The sequence below is a fragment of the Leucopleurus acutus genome (assembly GCF_964270905.1).
Source record: "Leucopleurus acutus genome assembly, chromosome: 9".
Taxonomy (NCBI): domain Eukaryota; kingdom Metazoa; phylum Chordata; class Mammalia; order Artiodactyla; family Delphinidae; genus Leucopleurus; species Leucopleurus acutus.
In genome coordinates, this window is record NC_139144.1 from 93,235,635 (window position 1) to 93,256,770 (window position 21,136).

A 21,136-nucleotide genomic window follows, 5' to 3' on the forward strand; every position below is an offset into this window, starting at 1 on the left:
GCACACATTCTTATGGGAAAGTTGTAGACAGTCTACAATCCACTAAGTAAGAGAAAAATCCATAAGCCCTAGGGCAACAGCAGACCGGGAAGGAGTAGACGGAGCCAGCGAAGGAAGGTCATGTGAGGGTAGAGGGCTGACCTCCTTTTTCCCAGCCGTGTAAAATGGCTGGTAAGCAACTTTCAACTCCTCATCTCTCCCTCCCTCCTCCTCTTCTTTTTACCTCCTCCCCCTTTTAACCTATTTTGCCTGTCCTCTTTCCAGGCTAGAAAGGAACCAGCTGAGAGTCACTGTGTTGAACTGGAGGAGATAATACCAGTTATAATGGAGGCCCATACCCTTGAGACTAAAGTGTGCCACCTTCCAAAGAAGAGCTTGGTAACCAATGGCTACAGCATATTTCCCTTTCAGGCACTGGGAAAACAGCAACATTAATCAAACTTTTTCCATGTCTCGCTCGCCCTCAACACTACTCAGGCAGCCAAAACTTCCTTGCCTCCCCCTATTGTCAAAAATGCCATACTGGTCAGCTCACCCCAGTGCTTGACCCCAAAGAGTCATATGAATAAATAAACAAATTAGAAATGAATTGATGAGGAATATACTGTCCCAAATTATCTTGCTCTCTACCAAATCAAAACTTTGCTTTATTGAGACCAGCTTACGTCTACGTAAATTTAAAAAAAAAAAATCTTTGTAGTAGGATTTACCACCAGTTTAACTTTCTCTGAGGATCCTTTCATTCCTAAAGTAGATCTTTGTACATTGAAAAAGCCATAATCCAACTCTGTTAGGGTCAATAACATGGAATCTACAGAGCATGAAGCTGTCAGATCCCCACCTCACTCTTCCAAGTGGCCCTGCACTCTGAGGGGCCTGTAGCCAGTCATACTTAGAGAGTAGACATAAGTCACCACATATGAGAAGGGCATCTCTTTCCAGGAATTGGATAATATCCCAAGAGAGCAACACATTTCTTGCTTCCATGTTGTCCTTCTACCCAGTTCTGCTCAACCATAACATATCAACACGAGTATCGCTCATCAACCTACTGGTTTTCTGTTGGTGTTCAAAGAAGTATGATGGGCCAGCAGTCCTCAGGAGGGAGTTTTAACAAAATAGGAAGTATCCTTTTTTTAAACTATCCACAATGAAATTCACTGTAAAAGTCCATCCATCTCTCTTAAAACGTGCTAATTCCTTGTATGGAGACCACTGCTTCTTGAGTGAGTTCTAGAACAAATAAAACACCTCTTAAGGGAAGGGGACCTAGAGAAGGGAGGCCTTTGGGAAAGGAAGGGACGTCCTGAGCCCTGGGTCCAGGTGACTGGACTCATCTACCTTGGGTGCTTGCCAAGGCCTGAGGAGACTCCTGCGATGACCGTGGGGTGCGGGCCCCTTACCTTACCACACTGCTTACATTTTCCCTCCTGCCGACGCCTGTGTACCCAGTGATGACGCACAAAATTCTGTGGGAAAACAAAAGTAAATAAACATGTTTCAATTCCCAAACTCCAATGTTAGGTTTTTTTTTTTAATGTTTTAAGAATAAAGATTTCCGCGAACAACCATCTAAGCCCATCTAAGCACAAAAACAAATATGTGTATGTGTGATTTGTTTAACAATAAACATGAACCCCCTTGGGAAAATGAAGCCAAGTCCCCATCCTCAGTGACCTTTCGTATCTGTAGAAACCATTAATCATTCCCTCCCTCTGCGGCTTCCTGGTAACGAATGGCCATAATGAATTCCCGTTACTCTGTTTTCCGTCTAGTAAAACATTGTGCAGATTTGTGACCTTGAGCTGGGGCGAGGGGGCGGGGGGGCGGGGGAGGGTGGGTAACTGAGGCAGGTAAAAGAAATATCCTTAAAGAAATGAGAAGGTGAAGGAGAGAAGGACAAAGACCTCCAATTTTTTAAACCAATATGTATTTAATGCTTTATAAATGCCAGGCAGGCACTGTACTAAACATTTGAGTCAGAGAACTTAAAGAAATGAAATTCTCAGAAAGAAACAGATCTCCTGATTCGGGACTTACATGGTGACAGTTTTTCACTAGCGAAAGTGAAGGAAGAGAAAAGCTGAAGGAAACTGATGACAGAGACAAGAGATGTGGGCATATCGCGAAATTCTGCAATGAGGTTGTATTTAAACTGTCCTTGGATAACCTGAATGAGATCAGCTTCCAAGGTCTATTCTTGGCTTGAGCTGTAGGAAACATGGAAGGTCCTTTTCCTCCCTAATAGAAGCACCCGTCACCCCAGCTGTTGGGATACTTTGCAAGAGAGAAGGTGGTCTTCAGGCCTAATGGTACAGGTAAACCCTAATAACTTCCATACAACTCATCTCTCTTAGGCCAATACACCTGAAATATTTGCTAATGTTTTTCTCCTGCCCTGTTCTGAGAAAACATACTTTACCTGAAATTAACATGCGTATTGTCAGGCCACAATCCATACTTTCCCTTTAAAATAGGCCCTTTATTTTTTGATTATTTTTTTTGCGGTACGCGGGCCTCTCACTGTTGTGGCCTCTCCCGTTGCGGAGCACAGGCTCCGGACGTGCAGGCTCAGCGGCCATGGCTCACGGGCCCTTTACCATCTATTCAGCTTTTCAACAAATACTTACCAAATGCCTACTATCCAGGCATTGTTCTAAGTACAGAGGGACACAGGAAACAGATCAGTGTCGAGAAAAAAAGATGTTCTATCAAGGCATGAAATTCAGAGTGACAAAGATACCTCCAACAAGCGTTAGCATCATCAATTCCAAAGTGCCACCTCTATTTCTCTTCGTAACGTCAAACCAATTTAAATTAAAACTAAACAAAGATCCTGGAGGAATAATGGTCTTTTAACTATAATAAGATATAAAAAAGCATAACGGTCCCGCTAATTAGTCTAGTTTTTATCTTGCTTTTCGCACTGTGGCAGTTGAATGAAACAAGGACACAATTCTTACATTGTTCTCAGAAAGAAGCTAATAATAATAGTTAACATTTCTTGACTACTAACACTGTCAGGCACTTTTTAAAATGCCTTACATGTAATAATAATTTTAATTTTCATGAGAATTTTCATGAGTATAGGTGCTGTTTAGTTGATAAGAACCAGTAAAACCCCGAGTTGGTAAAATATTGAAGTATTTCTATATTGGTTGATAAATCGCAGTTTAGTGCCCCTACCATCCCCCTGGCTCCTCCCTGGATGCCATACACTGCCCCCCCGCCCCCCAACACTGGAGCCCACTCCTACCTCCTCATTATTAAGCAACTAGAGTGTGAATTTCGGGCATAACAGGTCTCCAAGATTCTGGAGCTCTCTTCTGAAAATGAATCATGTTACTGGGGCGATGCCATTGGGTTCTCCCACAAACTCAGAAGACTGGGCTGTGCCCCACTGATGGTAGTTGTTTGTCCAAGCTTAAATATCAATATAAACAATTTTGGGGGCCTATGGCTGCAAGTCCAGAAACCTGCTCAGTTATCAGCGTCCATACCTTCAGGTCAGTGAAAAAACTCTACTGGGGATGATGATATTGGACCCTCCATCTCTCTAGTTCACAGATGAAGTGGACCACTCCAGCTTTCCACCCACTCAAGTGAGAAGCACTTTTAGCCCACTGCCTGTTTAAGAATAAGAGCTGGGGAGGCCTGGGGTCAACTGCTAGTTGTACTCTATCACAGTTAACATCATTGTAGGGCATGTTATCAGAGGGCTTGACTTGAATTATCATTATCGTCCTCATTTTACAGATGACAAAACTAAGTTATAGAGTGGCGACTTCAAATGTCAGGGACAGAGCAAGGATTCAGACCCAGGCAGGCTGGCAGCACTGTGTTGCAGCGCCTTTCCTCTGCTCTGAAAGATCAGGTTCAAGCTCCTTCAATAAATGATTTCAATGACAGTCAGTAGTGGAAATATTGAATACATAAAAATGTCAGGCAGGATTATGAGAGATAGAAAAATTTACTATAATTGCTGTTAGTTTAGCAGAAGCTGAGGGAGAATGAACAGTATCATTGATGTTAAGAGAAATTCTCTGCTTACTGAGATTATAAATCACCTAATGACTCTCAATTTAAGAATTTATGGAGGGAAACATTGGAAGAATTTGATCAATTACCTATGAGAAATCACGGCTGACTCATGGAATTATTTAGCTAGTGACAGCTCTAATCAAAAGACTAAACCAGCAGTTTCCACAAATCAACAATTATTTAGAAATTATACGACTGACAATGAATCATTTCTGCTGCAACATACATCGTTTGGTAAGCAGGTTTATAATACCATGTAGTTTAGTTTATTTAAGGAATAAAAGAGAACATTTTAAAATTTTTATTTAAATATTTGACTCTGCAAGTTGTTAACTATTTTTAATACCATCCTTCCTAGGAAATAGGTAGGAAATTAAGGCCCAGATAAAATAACTCAAACAAAAGCACTAATATAGAAACTGAGTAATTGTCTCTAATCTATGGCCCTGATTTGAAATGTCAAGTATCCATCTATTCAGAGGTCTTCTTAGGCCTGATATAAATTTCTTCTATTGCTGCTTAAACATAGCTGGAACAAAGTAAAAGCCAAAAAATGTGTGCTGAATTGAATGAAATTCTCAACCGAATTTCTTTGACAATTAAATTGTGTAGTTACCATTTTGAAGGATCATCCATTGTCTTTATCAATTAGGGGAAAAAAAGCCATTTCTGTAGAATCATCCTTCTTTCCCAAGCACTTAAATTTTTCACACTATTTCCTTTGACTATTATTTATATCTCCTAAATTATTGAAATGAAATTAGACTTGGGATCTTCACATTGCAAATATGAGTGTTGATTCACTGCTGTTAAGCTAGCAAAGCAAGGCTGCTGACACCATAACATCTTTTTATTGTTCATCAATAATCTGAATTATTCATATAGCATCTTCAAATACTGGGTAAGGAAAGGGCTATTACTTATGGGTGTTAAAATCTCGGTGATCCATTATTTCAGGGTTTATGGTCAGTATTGTTAGCAGAAATGCATAACACAATTGTTCAATTATTTTCAGAAACAGCCAGTTTAATTCATAGTATTATTCACAGAGCTTTTGAAAGGATCTTAGCAATTACAGCCCAATCCATGCAGCTTATCTCTAAGAAAACTGAGGTCCAGCCAGAAAGGTTCAATTTAGAGGAGTCCAAACAATATTCATTAAAACATTTCCATGTATCAGGCACCCCACAAAGCCTAGGGGACAGTGATTAATAGCCCTGTTCCAGAGCCCAGCCCTAGAGACACCATCTAGGGGAAAAGAAGCAGAGGTGTCCTTTGAACCCAGGTCAAACTAATTCTAAACTGATTGCTTCTTTCATTTCCATTAAGTAAACTACCTAAGGACTCTTAATTAAGAATCTCCATGGGTCATAATCTGTCCTAAGTATCATCTCCAAACTGTCCTCTTAGACCAAGAGTTCTTAGACACTTGGGGAAAAATTAGCCCCTTTATAAATTCAATCAGTCAAAAGATATTCATTGATCACAGCCTCTGCATCCTGCCTGGTACAATGAGGTTGGGACAAATTTCACGAGTGATCCCCCAAAGCTTACGCTATAGGAGGATGGCAACAAACAAGCAAATGAGTAATAAATAATTATGACATACAAAGTGCTCTGAAGGGCAGAACAAGGTGCTTTGATAAAGAACAATGTGCAACCTACTAACCTACTTAGAGGTGGTCATCAAGGAAGACCTCTGAGGGGCTGATATTTGAACTGAGGTCTAACTATAAGAAAGAGCTAGCCATGCAAAGAGATTTCCAGTACAGCAATGAAACACACAAATATCAGAAGGTGAGGAATATCTGGATGCATGACTCAAGAACTGAAAGAAAATCCATGTGGTAGCTGGATGGGTTGGAAGAGGTAGGCTGGGTCCAGCCTTTGCAGGACTTTTGACTTTTCATGCAAAGCCAAGGGTATGGTTTTCCTCTAAACGATATGGAAACCACTGAAGAGTTGTAAGTTGGAAAATGATATAATCCAACATTCATTTTTAAAGATGAATCTCTTAAATCATGGTGGATTGAAGGGGGAAACTAAAGAATCCTGGAGAACCTATTGTAGTGGTCAAAAGTGAGAGATCCTAGGACTTCCCTGGTGGCGCAGTGGTTGAGAGTCCGCCTGCCGACGCAGGGGACACAGGTTCATGCCCCGGCCTGGGAAGATCCCACATGCCGCAGAGCGGCTGGGCCCATGAGCCATGGCCACTGAGCCTGCGCGTCCGGAGCCTGCGCTCCGCAATGGGAGAGGCCACAACAGTGAGAGGCCCGCGTACCGCAAAAAAAAAAAAAAAAGTGAGAGATCCTGGTGTCTTAGTCTAATGTGCTGACAACAGAAATGGAGATAAATGGATCATTTGAAATATATTTTATGAATAAAATTGATAGGGTTGGCAAATGAACTAGCTGTGGGGAGTACCTGAGAAAAGTAGTCATTATGACCCCCCTCCTCACCCATTTTCTCGATCAAGGAGCTGGGCCAATAGTCATCTCATTTCTGAGGTACAAAAGAATTGAAAAAACTTGTTTTTATGGTGATGGAAATAAAGAGTTTAGTTTGTAATGTATTATATTTGAGATGACTGTGATACATTCAGCGGGCATATCAAATGGAACTCCAAGTGTGGGCTGGAAATGGAAAGCTAGTTGCTGTCAGCCCAGACGTGATATGTAAAGCCAAGGGATTGGATGAGCTCTCCCAACAACAGTAGGCAGAACATGGTCCAGTACTAAGCCCAACGAATACCAGGGAGTGAGCAATGAAAGGACTACCCAGTGAAATAAGAGGAACATTAGGAAAGATGTCATGACAGGAGAGCATTTCAAGGAGGATGAAATACTGAGTAGTTTGAACACATCTGCAAGACTGAATAAGAACAGAAAAATTTCTAATGGATTTGGCATTCAGGAGATACTGGCAACATAAAAAAAGCAATTTCAGTGAACAGGTAGAGTAAAAACCAGATCGGAACAGGTTAAAATGCCTAGGAGGGGACACGCTGAAAACAATTAACGCAGTTAACACTTTCTGGAAGTTAGCACTGGACACAACGCTGAGAATCAGAGCCGCAGTTAAGACACAGCTGGTGGTGAGGGACTATTTTTGTTTGTTTGGTTTTTAAGATGGGAGCTGTCAGGGCATGTTTATGATGATGGAAATAATCTAGAAGGAAGGTGGGGAGGTGAAAATGTAGGAATGGAAGAAATAGCAAGTCCTTGATACGAAGACAAGGGAAGGCGCTGAAAACACTTATAAAGGGTCTGGCTTCATGGAAGAGAAATAATAACAGCTGCTGAAAACACACCCAAAAAATCCCTGCATTAGAAAATTGCACATACAATTACAATTATCTATCCAGAGAGAAAAAGAGAGATTAAAGGACAGGGAACCAAAGGTAGACATACGGATTCCCTGGTTAGAAATTCATACAGTCCATCTTAAAACCTCAAAGTGGTTGCTTCTACGGTCCTAAATAAAATTTCTCCTTCATCTGAGCTGTCACTGAGTTATCTCCTGACCATTGCTATAGTGCACTTGGGTGACATGGAGGGTAAAACAACCCTATCATTTTTCTTAGATTTCCTCACCCTACATATGACCCATAACTTTCCTCTTGCTGACATAATAGACAAGCACAGTGGGAGAGGACAGTTGACAGAGACAACTCTTGATATTTTCATCTCTCTCCAAACCTCCACCGCCAGCCTATTCTCTCTCCATGTTTTCTCCCAATCTCCTTGTATTAGTCAGTAACAACGAGATCATTCTTCTTCACAGTGTCTTTTTTCATTAACTGTCATTAACACCTCTGTACTCAGACGTCTTCTATTCCTATTCCACTCATTCATCTATTCTCGTAGCTTTAATTACTATCTCGATGTCTAACCTCTAGCGCCCAATCTTCCTCATAAGCTCCAAACTCATCTACCCACTCAGCTTTCTGTTGGGCATCCCCAGCTGGGGCCTCAGGACACCTCAAACTTGAGAGTTCTACAACTGAACTCATTACTTCCCTACCCCATCCTCAGAGCAACTCATTTGCCAACATCTAATTGCTTTCTCAGAGAAGAACCCTTGTTTATTCCGAGCTCCCCTGTCTTTGTGTCCAAAATCCAATCAATTACTATCTCCTGTCAATTCTGTTTCCTTCAAATTCATATTCTCCAATTTTCTCCATCTCAGTATTACTCTTAGTTCAGATCGCCGTTATCTCTTGCCTAGATTAGGAGAACAGCTCCTTAATTTTTTTCTCCATGCTTCCAATATTGCTTGAATTATATGGCATTCCCTCCACACTGTAGCCAGAATAATATATTCTGCTTATAACAGTTTAATGCCCCCTCTAATTAGTATGATGATGAGACATTCCACTTGCAGTCTTGCTAACAAGGGCCTTCCAGGTCTAGCTCTGCTTATCCCTCAGGTCTCACGCCTTCCTCATACATCCTCTCACTTTTGTGCCTGTGTGCCTGTGTTCTGTCTCAAAGGCTGTCGCTCACCTCCTAGCTAACCCCCCGCCCTTCACTTAGATCATCCCTTTGGGTCTCAGTTTAGTTGCCACCTCTTCCAGGAATTAAAATGGACCAAAAGTCAATAAAATGCTATTTCTTTCTTATCTTTTCAATTCTACCACCTCCTCCTCCCGCTACTTTCTAGTTCCATTCAATAAGACCTTAGCTCCCCAATACATTCTGTGAGAAGAAGAAAGGGCAGTAGACACACACTGAAGAGACTTGGGGATTTTATTGATTGTATGTGTTGATGTATCGAAAAGAAACTGATGTGGAATAGAGGGAGATGGACTTCATTTTTTTTTAATCCCTACTGAATATCTATGAATCCAATGAATCAATGGGAAATAAAAGGTGGTATTTGAACTAGAGCTCTGATATACTTACTTCTCTCGGTGATCTTGAGCCCCCTTCTCGAAATGTTGGTTTACATCGGAAATTAATCTGTCATTTAAAAAGAAAAGTGTATTATATTAGAGATAAGCACCTGACTAGAATGAGTTACCTGAAAAAACCAACAGTGACAGATATTGAGACTACAGAAAAAAAAAAAAAAACCTCAAAGAATAAGGAACATAGTCTTACACTATTCTTAGTCTTTTGAAATCATCACCTTAGATAATCCCAAGCAATCCTGTTATCTCCAGTCCATGACTCTTCAGTCTCACTGATGAAATCAAAGTTATCTTTAGACAGTAATGCTCTTACGCCATAAATTTGAGAAACTGAGATAATAAAGAGGCAGAAGAAAAATATATGGCAGCTGAAATCATCCAGCTGTGTTTTAGATTTTAAAAGTAGGAAAATATAAACTTGAGACATTTTTAATATGATGAAGATGAGTCACGAAAATACACAAAATTATTCTTCAAGCATTCAGCACTCCCTTACTTTTAGATGCGGAGGTCTCCCTATACATTTACATCTTCTTTAGCTACTTGATAAGGTGAAAGGAGCGTAGAAATGAAGTAGGAAATGAGTACATGGAGTTGGGACAGCAAAAAAAAAAAAAATTATTGTAAAATATTACTAGTCATTCCCACAAAATATCACTTGGCAACAGTTGATAATGTGTCTGTAAAACTAAATGAATATCCCCGGGGATTAAAATATTTCAATACATGTACACATGGCAGCTCAAGATAGATGATGCACAGAGAATCCCACGTGGAAAAGGGGCAGCAGGCATGGAAGGAAGAGGTCAGCAGAGAGCTCACTACTGGAGCCTTTCCCTTGGCCCCGATGACAGATAAATGGACTCTGCAGAATCCACCTCCTCTGGAGGAAAGACACCACCGGAATGTCACGTCCAGCCCCTCCCACACATTAATGCTGTGTAAGCGGGAACGCTGCTCAAAGCAAGGAACTCAGCTTCTGGCCGGGCTCTCTCCCTTGCAGCCAATTTAGAAAGAAGTAAACTTACAAAGGTCAGACATGTCTAAACAATGATTTTAAAGAGCTATGGAATTTTTTTCCTTTAATACGAAACATCTTGTGGAAAATCCCATGGGTGAATAACAACGTTTGTTATTGTTGAAGAAAATGAGTACACGTGAGGCTTTTCTCTCTAACCTTATTATTCCTTTTCCTGAGAATCAACATAAAATGATATCAAATAATACCTCAGCAAACAATACAGTGAATGAAACTTAAGCATTGTCCTTCCATCCTTTCATTATTAATCTGGTAATGTTGGACTTCCAGGTGTTTAAAAGAGCATTGTTTTCAAAAAGTTGAAAATGGAAACTGACACCTGGTCTTTGAAGTCCAAACACTGGCAGGGTAGCAAAAATTGCAGCAGGTGGCGCTGTCTCACCTTTTCTAGCTGTTCGATGCAGGCGGTGTGGACGACGATCTTACAGACCGCACATTTCCTCCTGAGAGCTGATTTCTACAACAGACAATTCAAAAGACAAGAAGAAATGTTAACGGTCTGTTCTGAAGAGCTCCCTGGTAGTAAAGAGAGTAGACATAAATGAGGTAAACGTAAACCAATTTAAAACTTCATCATAAACATTCAATAATCGGACAAACTTCCGCAACAGTACTCTGACCTACCAAGTAACTTCATATCCATGACTGAGGGTGGCCTAAGATTTTCTCTTTAAAACAGAATTATACTAGCTGCTGTATGCTGAGTATATACTATGAACCAAGCTCTTTATTCTGTTATTTTCTTAGTTTCATAACCTAACATTGTAGGCATTATTATCCTATTTTTTTTTCACGTTTACTCTAATAGTTAAGGGGTAGGGTCTAGGTTCAAAACAAGCATGGTTTCCCTACAGCCAAACAGTTTACATTTCAAGGGGCCATCCCCTTGGACTTTTATTCCCAGCACAAATCTATACAAGCCTACTTGGTTTCTGCCCAAATCTTCTGGAAAGTAAGAAGACGAATTTAACTTTTACGAGTCACCATCCTTATCACCACCACCATCATCATCATCATAGCAGCAGCAGCCCAGTAACAGCAAAAGCAGCTAAGATGAATTTAGCACTTTCTATGTGCCAGGTATTCTTGTAAGCACCTCACAGAGAGTACCTCATTTCATCCTCACCACCCTAAGAAACAGATACTGTTCTTACTACCATTTTACAGATGAGAAAACAGGCCCAGCAAGGGATGTGCCCAAGGTCATATAATTAGAGCACAGCAGGGCCAATTAGTCTGATAGCAGGCTCGTGCTTAAAAGCATGCACAGTTTGGCCTCCCTGACAGTCAGTACCAGTTAAAATTCACAATAAAAATATTCTCTGAGGTTTATCTTTTTTCTAACAATAAAAAACAAGCAGCAGGGAGAGAGAGAAAGGGGTGGAAATCTCCATTCCATACTGACGGAGCCATGTAACATCTGACTCACAAATGCTCAGGTCTCTATGGAGAACAGGCTAAAAGGCAGATCTGCAGGGATAATTTGGGGGGTTGAGCACTGAAAGAAACTTATTATAACAAAGCCAGTCTGTGACCCAGCCCATCAAAGCATCCGAGTGTGAAAGGCCCGAAGTCTCTGTCCTTAAGAAAGACACAAGACTCAGCTTCCCCTACTGAGATAGGATTTTTAAGCCAAAAATGGAGGTGTGGCTGCTACCAAGGAGCCTGGAAGGACTGCAAACCAGCACCTTGGAAGGCGCAGAATCAGGAAAGAAACTGTAGCCTCCCGCCTCCTTGGTGCTTCCACACGGAGTCTCCACAGTGCCACCAGCCACCAGCCAAGCATCCAGAACGCTGCAGTCAGTACCGTAGCAACGACACGCGTCGTCTTGATACCCACTGACTAAGGTTTAGGTACCCTGCTTGCAAACGCTTTCGTCACTCGTGGCTTTCCTTTGCCTGAGGAAAGAACATGGTCGGTAACCTTACGTAAGCTTGGCAATCGATCGATTTTGCCAAAAAGGAGGATAAGGGAAACCCAAGCACCTAGCTACACTATTGAAAAGTGTCCTGGCTCTACTACTAAAAAGAAAGCGGCGGGAGGTGGGGAGGAAGGGGAAGGGGTGGGAGATGGGGAGGGAGAACAAGAAGAGTGACAAGGGCTTCCCTGGTGGCGCAGTGGTTGAGAGTCCGCCTGCCGATGCAGGGGACACGGGATCGTGCCCCGGTCCGGGAGGATCCCACATGCCGCGGAGCGGCTGGGCCCGTGAGCCATGGCCGTTGAGCCTGCGCGTCCGGAGCCTGTGCTCCGCAACGGGAGAGGCCACAACAGTGAGAGGCCCGCGTACCGCAAAAAGAAGAGAGACAAGTACTAGTAGCAGCACCAGCAACGGCAGCATCGCTCAAGGCAACAATAATAAAATTCTGGGTTTGCAAATATTTTCGTGAGCTAAGTGCCCGTAAGGAGCAATCTATTGTTGCTCTCCTGTTTGTTCTGGATCTCCTGGTGGGGATCACTGCTTTAGCACCACCCGCAGCAAATGCACGGGGCTCCTGAGTGAGTCCTGTTGCTCAAGAGTTATAGTGACGCTCGGAGTTGATTTCATTCTACCCATTATCCACTAAACCCCTAGCAGATTTCACTGCACGCAAGCAAAGCAACACTCTCATGGTAGCAACCACTGACGGGCTTATTTAAGGCCGCCTGAAAAACCTCCTTCCTTACCAGTAACTCCTGCCCTGGTGTAGCCTTGTGCCTGACGTGTGCTCTGCACTGGGGCCTGCAGAGCTCCAAGGGCTCCTTGAGGCTCCTACGGAGTCACTGGGGATGGCGGGAAGGGACAAAAGTGCACTCGCCGAAGCCAGAATACCCCTTCCTTGCCTTGTTCTCCATCTGGATTCCAAGTCGGAATCTCCTGTGAATAGGGATCTTGCCTGGAAGAGTTTGAGAGCCTGTGGCATAAGACTGTCCTCTCTCAGCTTCCTAGGGTGAGATGTCTCTACACCGATGTCATTCATGTGTAACAATTCAAGTGCAGTGTTCTACAGATGATAATATATGAAGAAAAGTGCTTTCTGTTCTAAAACTAATTTTATTTAAACAACGTTAAATTTTAAAAGGCCCTCATGAGGCATGCTTCTATGCCTTCTGAGGCAGAATATATAAAACCATAATCTGAATTTTTCTTTATCATCACTACAACATGATGTATTTTACTGCAAAGAACAGTCATTTTTCTGCTTCCTGTCTTTCTATCAGGCTAGATAGTCTTTCAGTGTTATAGTGCCTGACTTCAGTTGCCCTCAATTTCTAAAATGACAGCTTCTAAACAGCTTCTAATCTGATAAATCAGATAATTAAGGTCTATAATCACATGCAAAATTAAGTGAATAAATTCTGAATGAAGGCCTCAGGTCTTTTTCCATAGTAGAAAAATACATGGATTTTAGTTTCTCAACTGATGAAAACTGCTCCCATGAATCCGAAGTCTCAACTGCTGACTTCTTGGTTTACGACTATGCTTTAATTAGTTAAAGTTATTTGAAGTAGCTGGATAATAAGCTTCTGGGCAGAAACTGCTCAATTAATGCTTGGTTATGTTCCAATTTTTATTTGCAAGATTTAAACTAAATATAAAGACAAAACACAGGAATCTAGACATTCTCAAGATTATAACGACTCACTTTTTCTTTAAAAACTCTTAAGTCAATACTTCCTTCACTATGAAAAATGATAAAGCAAGAAAAGTCATTAAAATTAAGTCAGCAGCCTAGTTGTTATTCTTCATACCGGGACATAGCTGTTACGGAACCTAGCACAAAGATACAATTTTAAAAATAAAAATGGCCTGGGACCCAAACATGCTTAAAAATTAACATTATAAAAGTTTAATAATTCACTCTCATCAATGAATTTAAAGGCCAGTTAGGCTTACTGCTTCAAATATCAAGTAACCTCAGTGTCCTTACTAAGGGTTTCCTGATTTTGTCAAAGGAAATCCATTAATTTGTAATTGTGTGTGTGTGTGACATCTGTAAAAACTAGTGGAGGGGGCCCATCTGTGAAAACTAAGACAACATAGGCTATAACATAGATTATATCCCATTATACTCTGATCATAATTTACTTATATAATAATGACACAATGAATGATATGCTATGCTTTAGGATGGTGGCGTAACCTAACCAGCAGACCTAACAGTGATTGTAAGAGAACACACTCAAAGTTCTGACTTGGCCCTATATGTTTCCCATGCTGTGGGCACTGTTGGCCTTCCAAGCGTTGACAGTTCCTCACCAAACTTCAGCTCATATCAAGTATGGAAGTAAAACTGTCACAGCCTTAGACCACTGGCTCTGGGGATGGAAGCTGGAGCGGGGACAAAAGGACCAGAGGCAAGCACTGGTAGAAAGTATATAATTGTCCCTGAGAAACAGTTTAATATCTAATCCTGTCCCACCTACCCACTTCCTTTGGTCATAAGTCCCTGATCCATGTGTACCACCAAGCAGGCTATATGTTCTTCCTTTGAACAAGAGATGTGATTTCTGCTAAGTAGCAATGAATATCTGGTAGTAGTTAACGACGTTTGATAGAGACAGAAAGAAGAGAGGGAGGGAAGGATAGGGTAGGAGAAAGAAAGGGAAACCTAGTTTCACAGTTTATGATTTCTGACAGGTCAAGGCCTCCTTGCTGCCCAAGGAAACTTAAATTGAATGCCACCCCTAATAGTCTGAAGTTTGACCCCAAGAAGCGTGTACAACAAGGCTGGCTGAGCCCCTTCCCAATAAGCGCTCACCAAATCTCACTTTTCCCTGAAGATGGTCATCCTGCCTCTGACCCCACCTCTCCCACTGTATTCTTAAGGACGCCACCCTCCCCTCAACACACACACACACACACACACACACACACACACACACAGCTCTAATCACCAGAGATCAGAAGTGGAGAAGTAGGAGGAAATATTTAGTCTCCGGAGCCGACATGGCAACCCTTTCTTGGCCTCCTGTCTCAGGAGACCTCAGGGCCAGAGGCTGCTGCTGGCCACACAGAAGTACTGGCCTGGCAGCATCTCACTGCACACAGAGTTCCCAGACATGGGCTCACAGACCCAGTGCAAGGAAGCACTGCTTCCATCAGCCCCGCCCTTATCATAAGGTCACAGCGACAAAAGGATGCATGGCCAGGGAAGGGGCTCCAGGCAGGAACCCAACCATCCTGGGAGTGGGGAAGGGGGCACAGGAGGCACTAGGGGGAGGACAGGATGGAGCGCCGAGTGGTGAAAAGTCAGGAAAAGGGGGCTGCATGAGGCTGGTGGGATGAGCTTCCCAACTCAGGCTCCCCCAGCTGTCTTCTTCCCAGTAATTCTCAGCCCCCTCACCTTTCCCACGTCAGAAGAATCATGGTGAGAAACAGAAACTGAGCGCTGGGAGTCAGGCAAAGGAGAAACAGCGAGTGCGGCAAGAAGAATTTTATCCTCCCTTCTGGACACAAAGCTCGGTCTACAGGGGCACAGTGATGGGAGGGGGAGACGGGGCAACTGGGCCCGGGCAAGGCTACCCTTTTCTTCCTCTCCGAGGGTGGAGTGAAGGGACTGCTCTGTAAAGTGCAGGGAAGGAAGCTTCCTAAGCCTTCAGAGCATCAGGAATTCAGCGTCCTTTCAGCGGGGATTGCCCCTACGGGCAACACGAACAAGAACACTGCTGCTGTATAATCCTAGGTAAATGAAAACAAGGGTTCTTTGATTTATTTAAAAACCCAATTAGAAGAAACGACAAGCATGTTCGGCAAGTTCTACTCCCCTGGGGTGTCTAGGACGCAACCTGTAAATTGGTGCTAGGGAAAAAGAAGACTGACATTATCTGGAAGTTCCATTCATGTGGTTTCAGGGCCAAAGCACAGGCTCTATCGCCACTCACGCCGGCGCCTCTTTTCCTCAAACAGAACACAGGCCGTTTTGGACAAACCGAGAGGGTGGCTAGCTGACGTGCCAGCGCGCCCCTACCGTGGCTCCTCGCTGCGTAAGTAAGTCGCTCCGAGACGGCAGGATTTCAAGAGCCCAGACCGGGGAACAGAGATGCCTCCCGTCAGGGGGGCGGGGTGGAGGGGGGAATCTCAGAGCCCACCTCTGAGGGTCTCCTGCAGGGAGCCCTCCCTCTGTGTGAAACCCTCAGCCTGGGTACTGCTGCCGGAGTCAAGGCCTTGATCTGTCAGGGCCCCAAGTGTTTGTGCCACGTGTCCTCTGGACGGGGCTCAGTGAGGGCCGGATCCCTCTGGGATATCCCCACAGCGTCGCCACCCTAGATACCAAATGATGCCAGAAGTACCTCAGAATATACGAAAGAAAAAGGAGGAGGGAGCCACAGGAGGCTGAGGGGTTGGGAAGGGGGTCACGTAGACAAGGAACGAAAATACTCAGCAACACGCAAATACACACCGATGCGCCTACATCCGCACACGCCAGCTCTCGGGAATCAGGATGGTCTGAGATGTCCCACGTGTGAACTTTGCATGTAGCTGGAACGATGTCAGCATTCTGAGTGCTGTGCGGGAAATAAAGAGAAAGACGCTTCTGTCCTTCCTGGGAGAAGCTGGCGCGCCACTTGAGGCGACACGGAGGACTTGAAAGAAAAGGTCACTAACAAGAGAAGACCGTGCACGGCCGAGTGCTGAATGAACAGCTCAGACAGTAAAAGCTGTAATCTAGAGCAGGGTGAAGCCCCAGCGGCTGACTCAGTACAAAGGACGTAACACCAAAGAGAGCAAAGTGTTGAACTGGGCCTTGAAAAGATGTAATATTTGAAAATTGAAGCCACTCCAGCAGGGAGAGGATCCAAAGTCTCTTTACATAGTAGGCACTGATGCCTCCTCAAAGGAACAGAGCGGGCTTTTGCGTGTCCGATGGGGCGCTGAGCCAGGGGCCCACAGGCGTCCATCTGCGTGAGTCGCTGGGCACCGTGCTTAACGGTGGAGTGTGGAGGCCTCTCTGTGTGCCTGGTCAGGGGGTCAGGTGGAGGAAGGTGGGGAGTGGGAACACTGGCTGTGGGTCACGAGGGTCTCAAAGGGAAATGGCAAAGCAGAACTTTTCCTGAGAGGACCTGGGTTACAAAGTATAGAGTTACAAGAAGATGGAGATTCCTCTGTATTTCCATTCTGCCCTAATCCAACACCAGGAACACTGCCTGACACATATTAGGAGCTCAAGAGATATTCTAGCAGGGAGGGAGGGAGGAGAGAGGGAGGGAGGGAGGGAGGGAGGAGGGAGGAGAGAGGGAGGGAGGAGGGAGGAGAGAGGGAGGGAGGGAGGAGAGAGGGAGGGAGGGAGGAGAGAGGGAGGGAGGGAGGGAGGGAGGAGAGAGGGAGGGAGGGAGGGAGGGAGGAGGGAGGAGAGAGGGAGGGAGGAGGGAGGAGAGAGGGAGGGAGGAGGGAGGAGAGAGGGAGGGAGGAGGGAGGAGAGAGGGAGGGAGGGAGGAGAGAGGGAGGGAGGGAGGGAGGAGGGAGGAGAGAGGAGAGAGGGAGGGAGGAGAGAGGGAGGGAGGGAGGAGAGAGGGAGGGAGGGAGGGAGGGAGGAGGGAGGAGAGAGGGAGGGAGGAGGGAGGAGAGAGGGAGGGAGGAGAGAGGGAGGGAGGGAGGGAGGAGGGAGGAGAGAGGAGAGAGGGAGGGAGGAGAGAGGGAGGGAGGTAGGAGAGAGGGAGGGAGGGAGGAGAGAGGGAGGGAGGGAGGGAGGGAGGGAGGGAGGGAGGGAGGAGGGAGGAGAGAGGGAGGGAGGAGGGAGGAGAGAGGGAGGGAGGGAGGAGAGAGGGAGGGAGGAGAGAGGGAGGGAGGGAGGAGAGGTGAAAGGGCTTGCAGACTAGGGCTTTCTCCTCAGTGTAAGCCCCCAGCCCAACCCCAGTCTGGAGAACTGGTGGCTTTGGAGTTGAGGCAAAGCCCCTCCATCTAGGACACAAACATTTCAGGATGGGCAATCCCAAAAGAAGAGAGAAAGAGGCATTCTATAGGTGTTTGAGGGACAGAAGACCTTCATAGATACTAGAGGGAAAATGGGGTAGAGGCTTCATGGTAAGTACAGCTAAACAATTTTTGTGACCACAAATGTGATGTCTTTGGGGGAATTCCAGAGATATTGGACAGGAAGGCTATCTTGCAAAAGGCTGAGGTCTTACATAAATGGGTGGAGTTAAGAACAGGAAGTCTGCATTACTGATGCTCATGTGATCCCATCTGTGTCTGTAGGCTAGTAAGGCTCTGGAATATCTACTTGGGTAGCAAGTTGTGGGGCTGCAGAGGATTGGGGCCAGCACGCAGGCCAGACTTCCCAAAGAGAAGTCCCGGATGGGCGATGCAGGTTAGGCTAGAAAGGTGGATTGGGAAAAGATTGCTAAAGCCCTTAAATCTCGAGTGAGAAATACAAATTTGAACCTAATAGGCAATGGGGCACTAATAATTTTTGAGACTCATGTGGCCAAAAATAATAATTCAATCTGGTGGCAGGATGCAGCACTATCTGAAAGCAGGAGGAGGAAGACAAAAGGAAATGAGATGATTGATATATTAATTCAGTCAACCAATAAATACTGAGCACCTACTAAGTGCCGTTCACTGTCCCAGGCACTGGGGATACAGTAGTGAATAAAACATGAAAAAAAATTTGTTTTTATCTCATGGAGCTTACATTCTCCTGGGAGAGACAGACAATAAACACGATAGGTAAGTGTGATACACAATACGCTGATAGGAATAAGTGCTAAAGAGAACAATTAAAGTGAGAACGGGGGCTAGCGGGTATCAGGGGCAGCGGAGAGTTGAAGTTGGGACAGGTTGGCCAGGAAAGCTCTCGCTGAGAAGATACATTTTAAGAAACACCAGGAGGGGGACTTCCCTGGTGGTCCAGTGGTTAAGGCTCCACGCTTCCAGTGCAGGGGGTGCGGGTTCGTTCCCTGGTTAGGGAACTAAGATCCCGCATGCTGCATGGCATGGCCAGGAAAAAATATTTAAAAAAAAACAAAAAAAAAAAACTGAGCTACAAAGCAATACTTTAAAAAAAAAAGAAGAAACACCAGGAGGAAGTGAGGGAGTTGGCCATGTAGTTATCTGGGGGGAAAGCACTTCGGGCAAAGGGAACAGAAAGTGCACAGCCCAGAGGCATGAGGACTGTGGGATGTTTGCAGAGTGACCAGGAGCCAGGGTCACTGGAATGGAGTGATCTAGGCGGAGATGAGGGAGACCACGATGGCAGGCCAGGTCACACAGGGATTAAGTAATGAACAACAAGAACCTACTGTATAGCACAGGGAACAATATTCAATATCTTATAATAACCTGTAATGGAAAAGACTGAAAAAGAATATATATATATAACTGAATCACTTTGCTGTGCACCTGAAACTAACACAACATTGTAAACCAACTATACTTCAATTTTTAAAAAAGATATTAAGTAATGAGAGTTCACAGTGGAAATTCACGTATTAGGCAATGAGCGCCTGAATTGGAGTGATGAGAATGGAACAGAGGGCTAAGGCAGAGAAGCAAGAGTGGTGCACGGACAGAGCACGGCCCTCTTTCCATCATACGCAGGTCTCCGGAAGGGTGAACACAGACTTCTCACACCTGGGCCTCATGTCTTTCAGGAGAATAACTGATACAGCCAAGCACGGCTTCACTCCTACTCCGCGGTCCGCTCGCTGATTGTGTGTACACCAGCCGACTACACCTACCGCACTCTCGGGACCGTCTCCGAAGTACTGCAATAAAACTCACTTAACCTGCTCTTCAAACAGCTTCGTTTGCTCTGTGCTAAGGAACACATTATCTGAAGCACTTTGCATATGAAGTGTTTATGCTTCCAGAGACACCTCCCCTGAGGAAGCACAGATGTGCCCCTGTGTCTGGGGTAGGCAGGACCCTCCGGAGCTAAGGTACAGAAGGGTCTACTCCACAGCTTCCCTAGAGACACAGAGAGAAGGAGAAAAGTGCCACTGCTCATCATTGTTTGGACACGAATAAAAGCTTTCTATTTCCCCGACAGCCAGTACATTTTATATTTTTCATCTGAAGAGTACAAAAAGCAAAATCCTAGAGCAGAAAGCTACGGGAAGGGAAAGGACTTGGTGAGCTGAATATGAGAACCAGAACAGCACGTGGGAACCTCGCCAATCAGGGCTCACGGGAGAAACAATTCAGTAAGGACCAAATGAGTAGCTACCGTGTTAGTGCAAAGCTAAGTTGATGGCTGGTTATAAAGAATGACACCTCACTGTGTTTTGACCACTGGATCAGGATTGGAAGAAGTGGTGGTCAGAACAGCACAGGTTCATTTTAAGAGGGGAAAAAAGGTGCATGCCTGTATCTCAGCAGTTTACCCTTACACTGAGATTCGTACCAAATCATTCTCTTTAACAGTGGTTCAAAAGTGGCTTATATCAGAGACTTTAGTACATTTTTTAAATGAGAAGATAGTACATTTTTAAAAGAGAAGATAGTACATTTTTAAATGAGAAGATAGTACATTTTTAAATGAGAAGATAGTACATTTTTTAAATGAGAAGAAAGCGATAGGTACAAGGCTTCTCTAATGCGCTTCAATAGGAAACTACCACAGGACTCTTAGGAGATGTCTACCTCTTGGAACTTGATTGGGTAACTGGTGTACACAGCTACTATCTTTTGTACATCTACATAGAATTCAGGTACAGTTATTGAGACATAAACCAAATATACATTGCAGCTGTTACTTATGAAAAGGAGGGTGAACGGCCTGCTAAATCTGTATCGGCTGGTACAAGTTTAATGGAAGGATACTAACACACGGCTGCCTCCAGAGCCAGGATGTAAGAAGCTGCGAGTGCCTCTCATTGACTGGTCCAAGATTGCCGCCCCGGTTAGGCATTCCTTCTGCCAGCTCCTGCATGGCCACGATGCATTAATAAAGGATTTCAGACTAATGAACCTCAAGAAATCTTCAGAAATCCATAGTTCTATTTCCCACCGCTGGTTCTCATTTTACCCTAGCACGTGCCCTATTTCCTCATTTCTTTTTTCCCATTTGTTTCCTCTGTGCTTCTCAGCTTTGGGGTCAGCGGGTTCTGGCCGTGGCCGGTCAACAGCTTTAATGTTATCGTGTGCTATCTTCCTGCTTTGGCTCTTTTCAGCTGCTTTTATGGCTACTCCCTGTTCAATGTTTATAGCTTCTTCAAAGTT

At 44.3% G+C, this 21,136-nt stretch overlaps 1 protein-coding gene across 2 annotated transcripts in view; it reads right to left on the reverse strand.

Annotated features, from left to right (window-relative positions):
• DGKI (diacylglycerol kinase iota) overlaps nt 1–21,136 on the reverse strand; it is a gene marked incomplete at its 5' end in the record, with an annotated part of 450,403 nt that overhangs the window by 242,315 nt on the left and 186,952 nt on the right. For both annotated transcript variants that reach the window (XM_082846809.1, XM_082846808.1), the window contains 3 exons: nt 1,404–1,469; nt 8,946–9,002; nt 10,375–10,449. In XM_082846809.1, the coding sequence (XP_082702935.1) occupies nt 1,404–1,469; nt 8,946–9,002; nt 10,375–10,449 (198 nt within the window). The remainder of the gene's footprint in view (nt 1–1,403; nt 1,470–8,945; nt 9,003–10,374; nt 10,450–21,136) is intronic.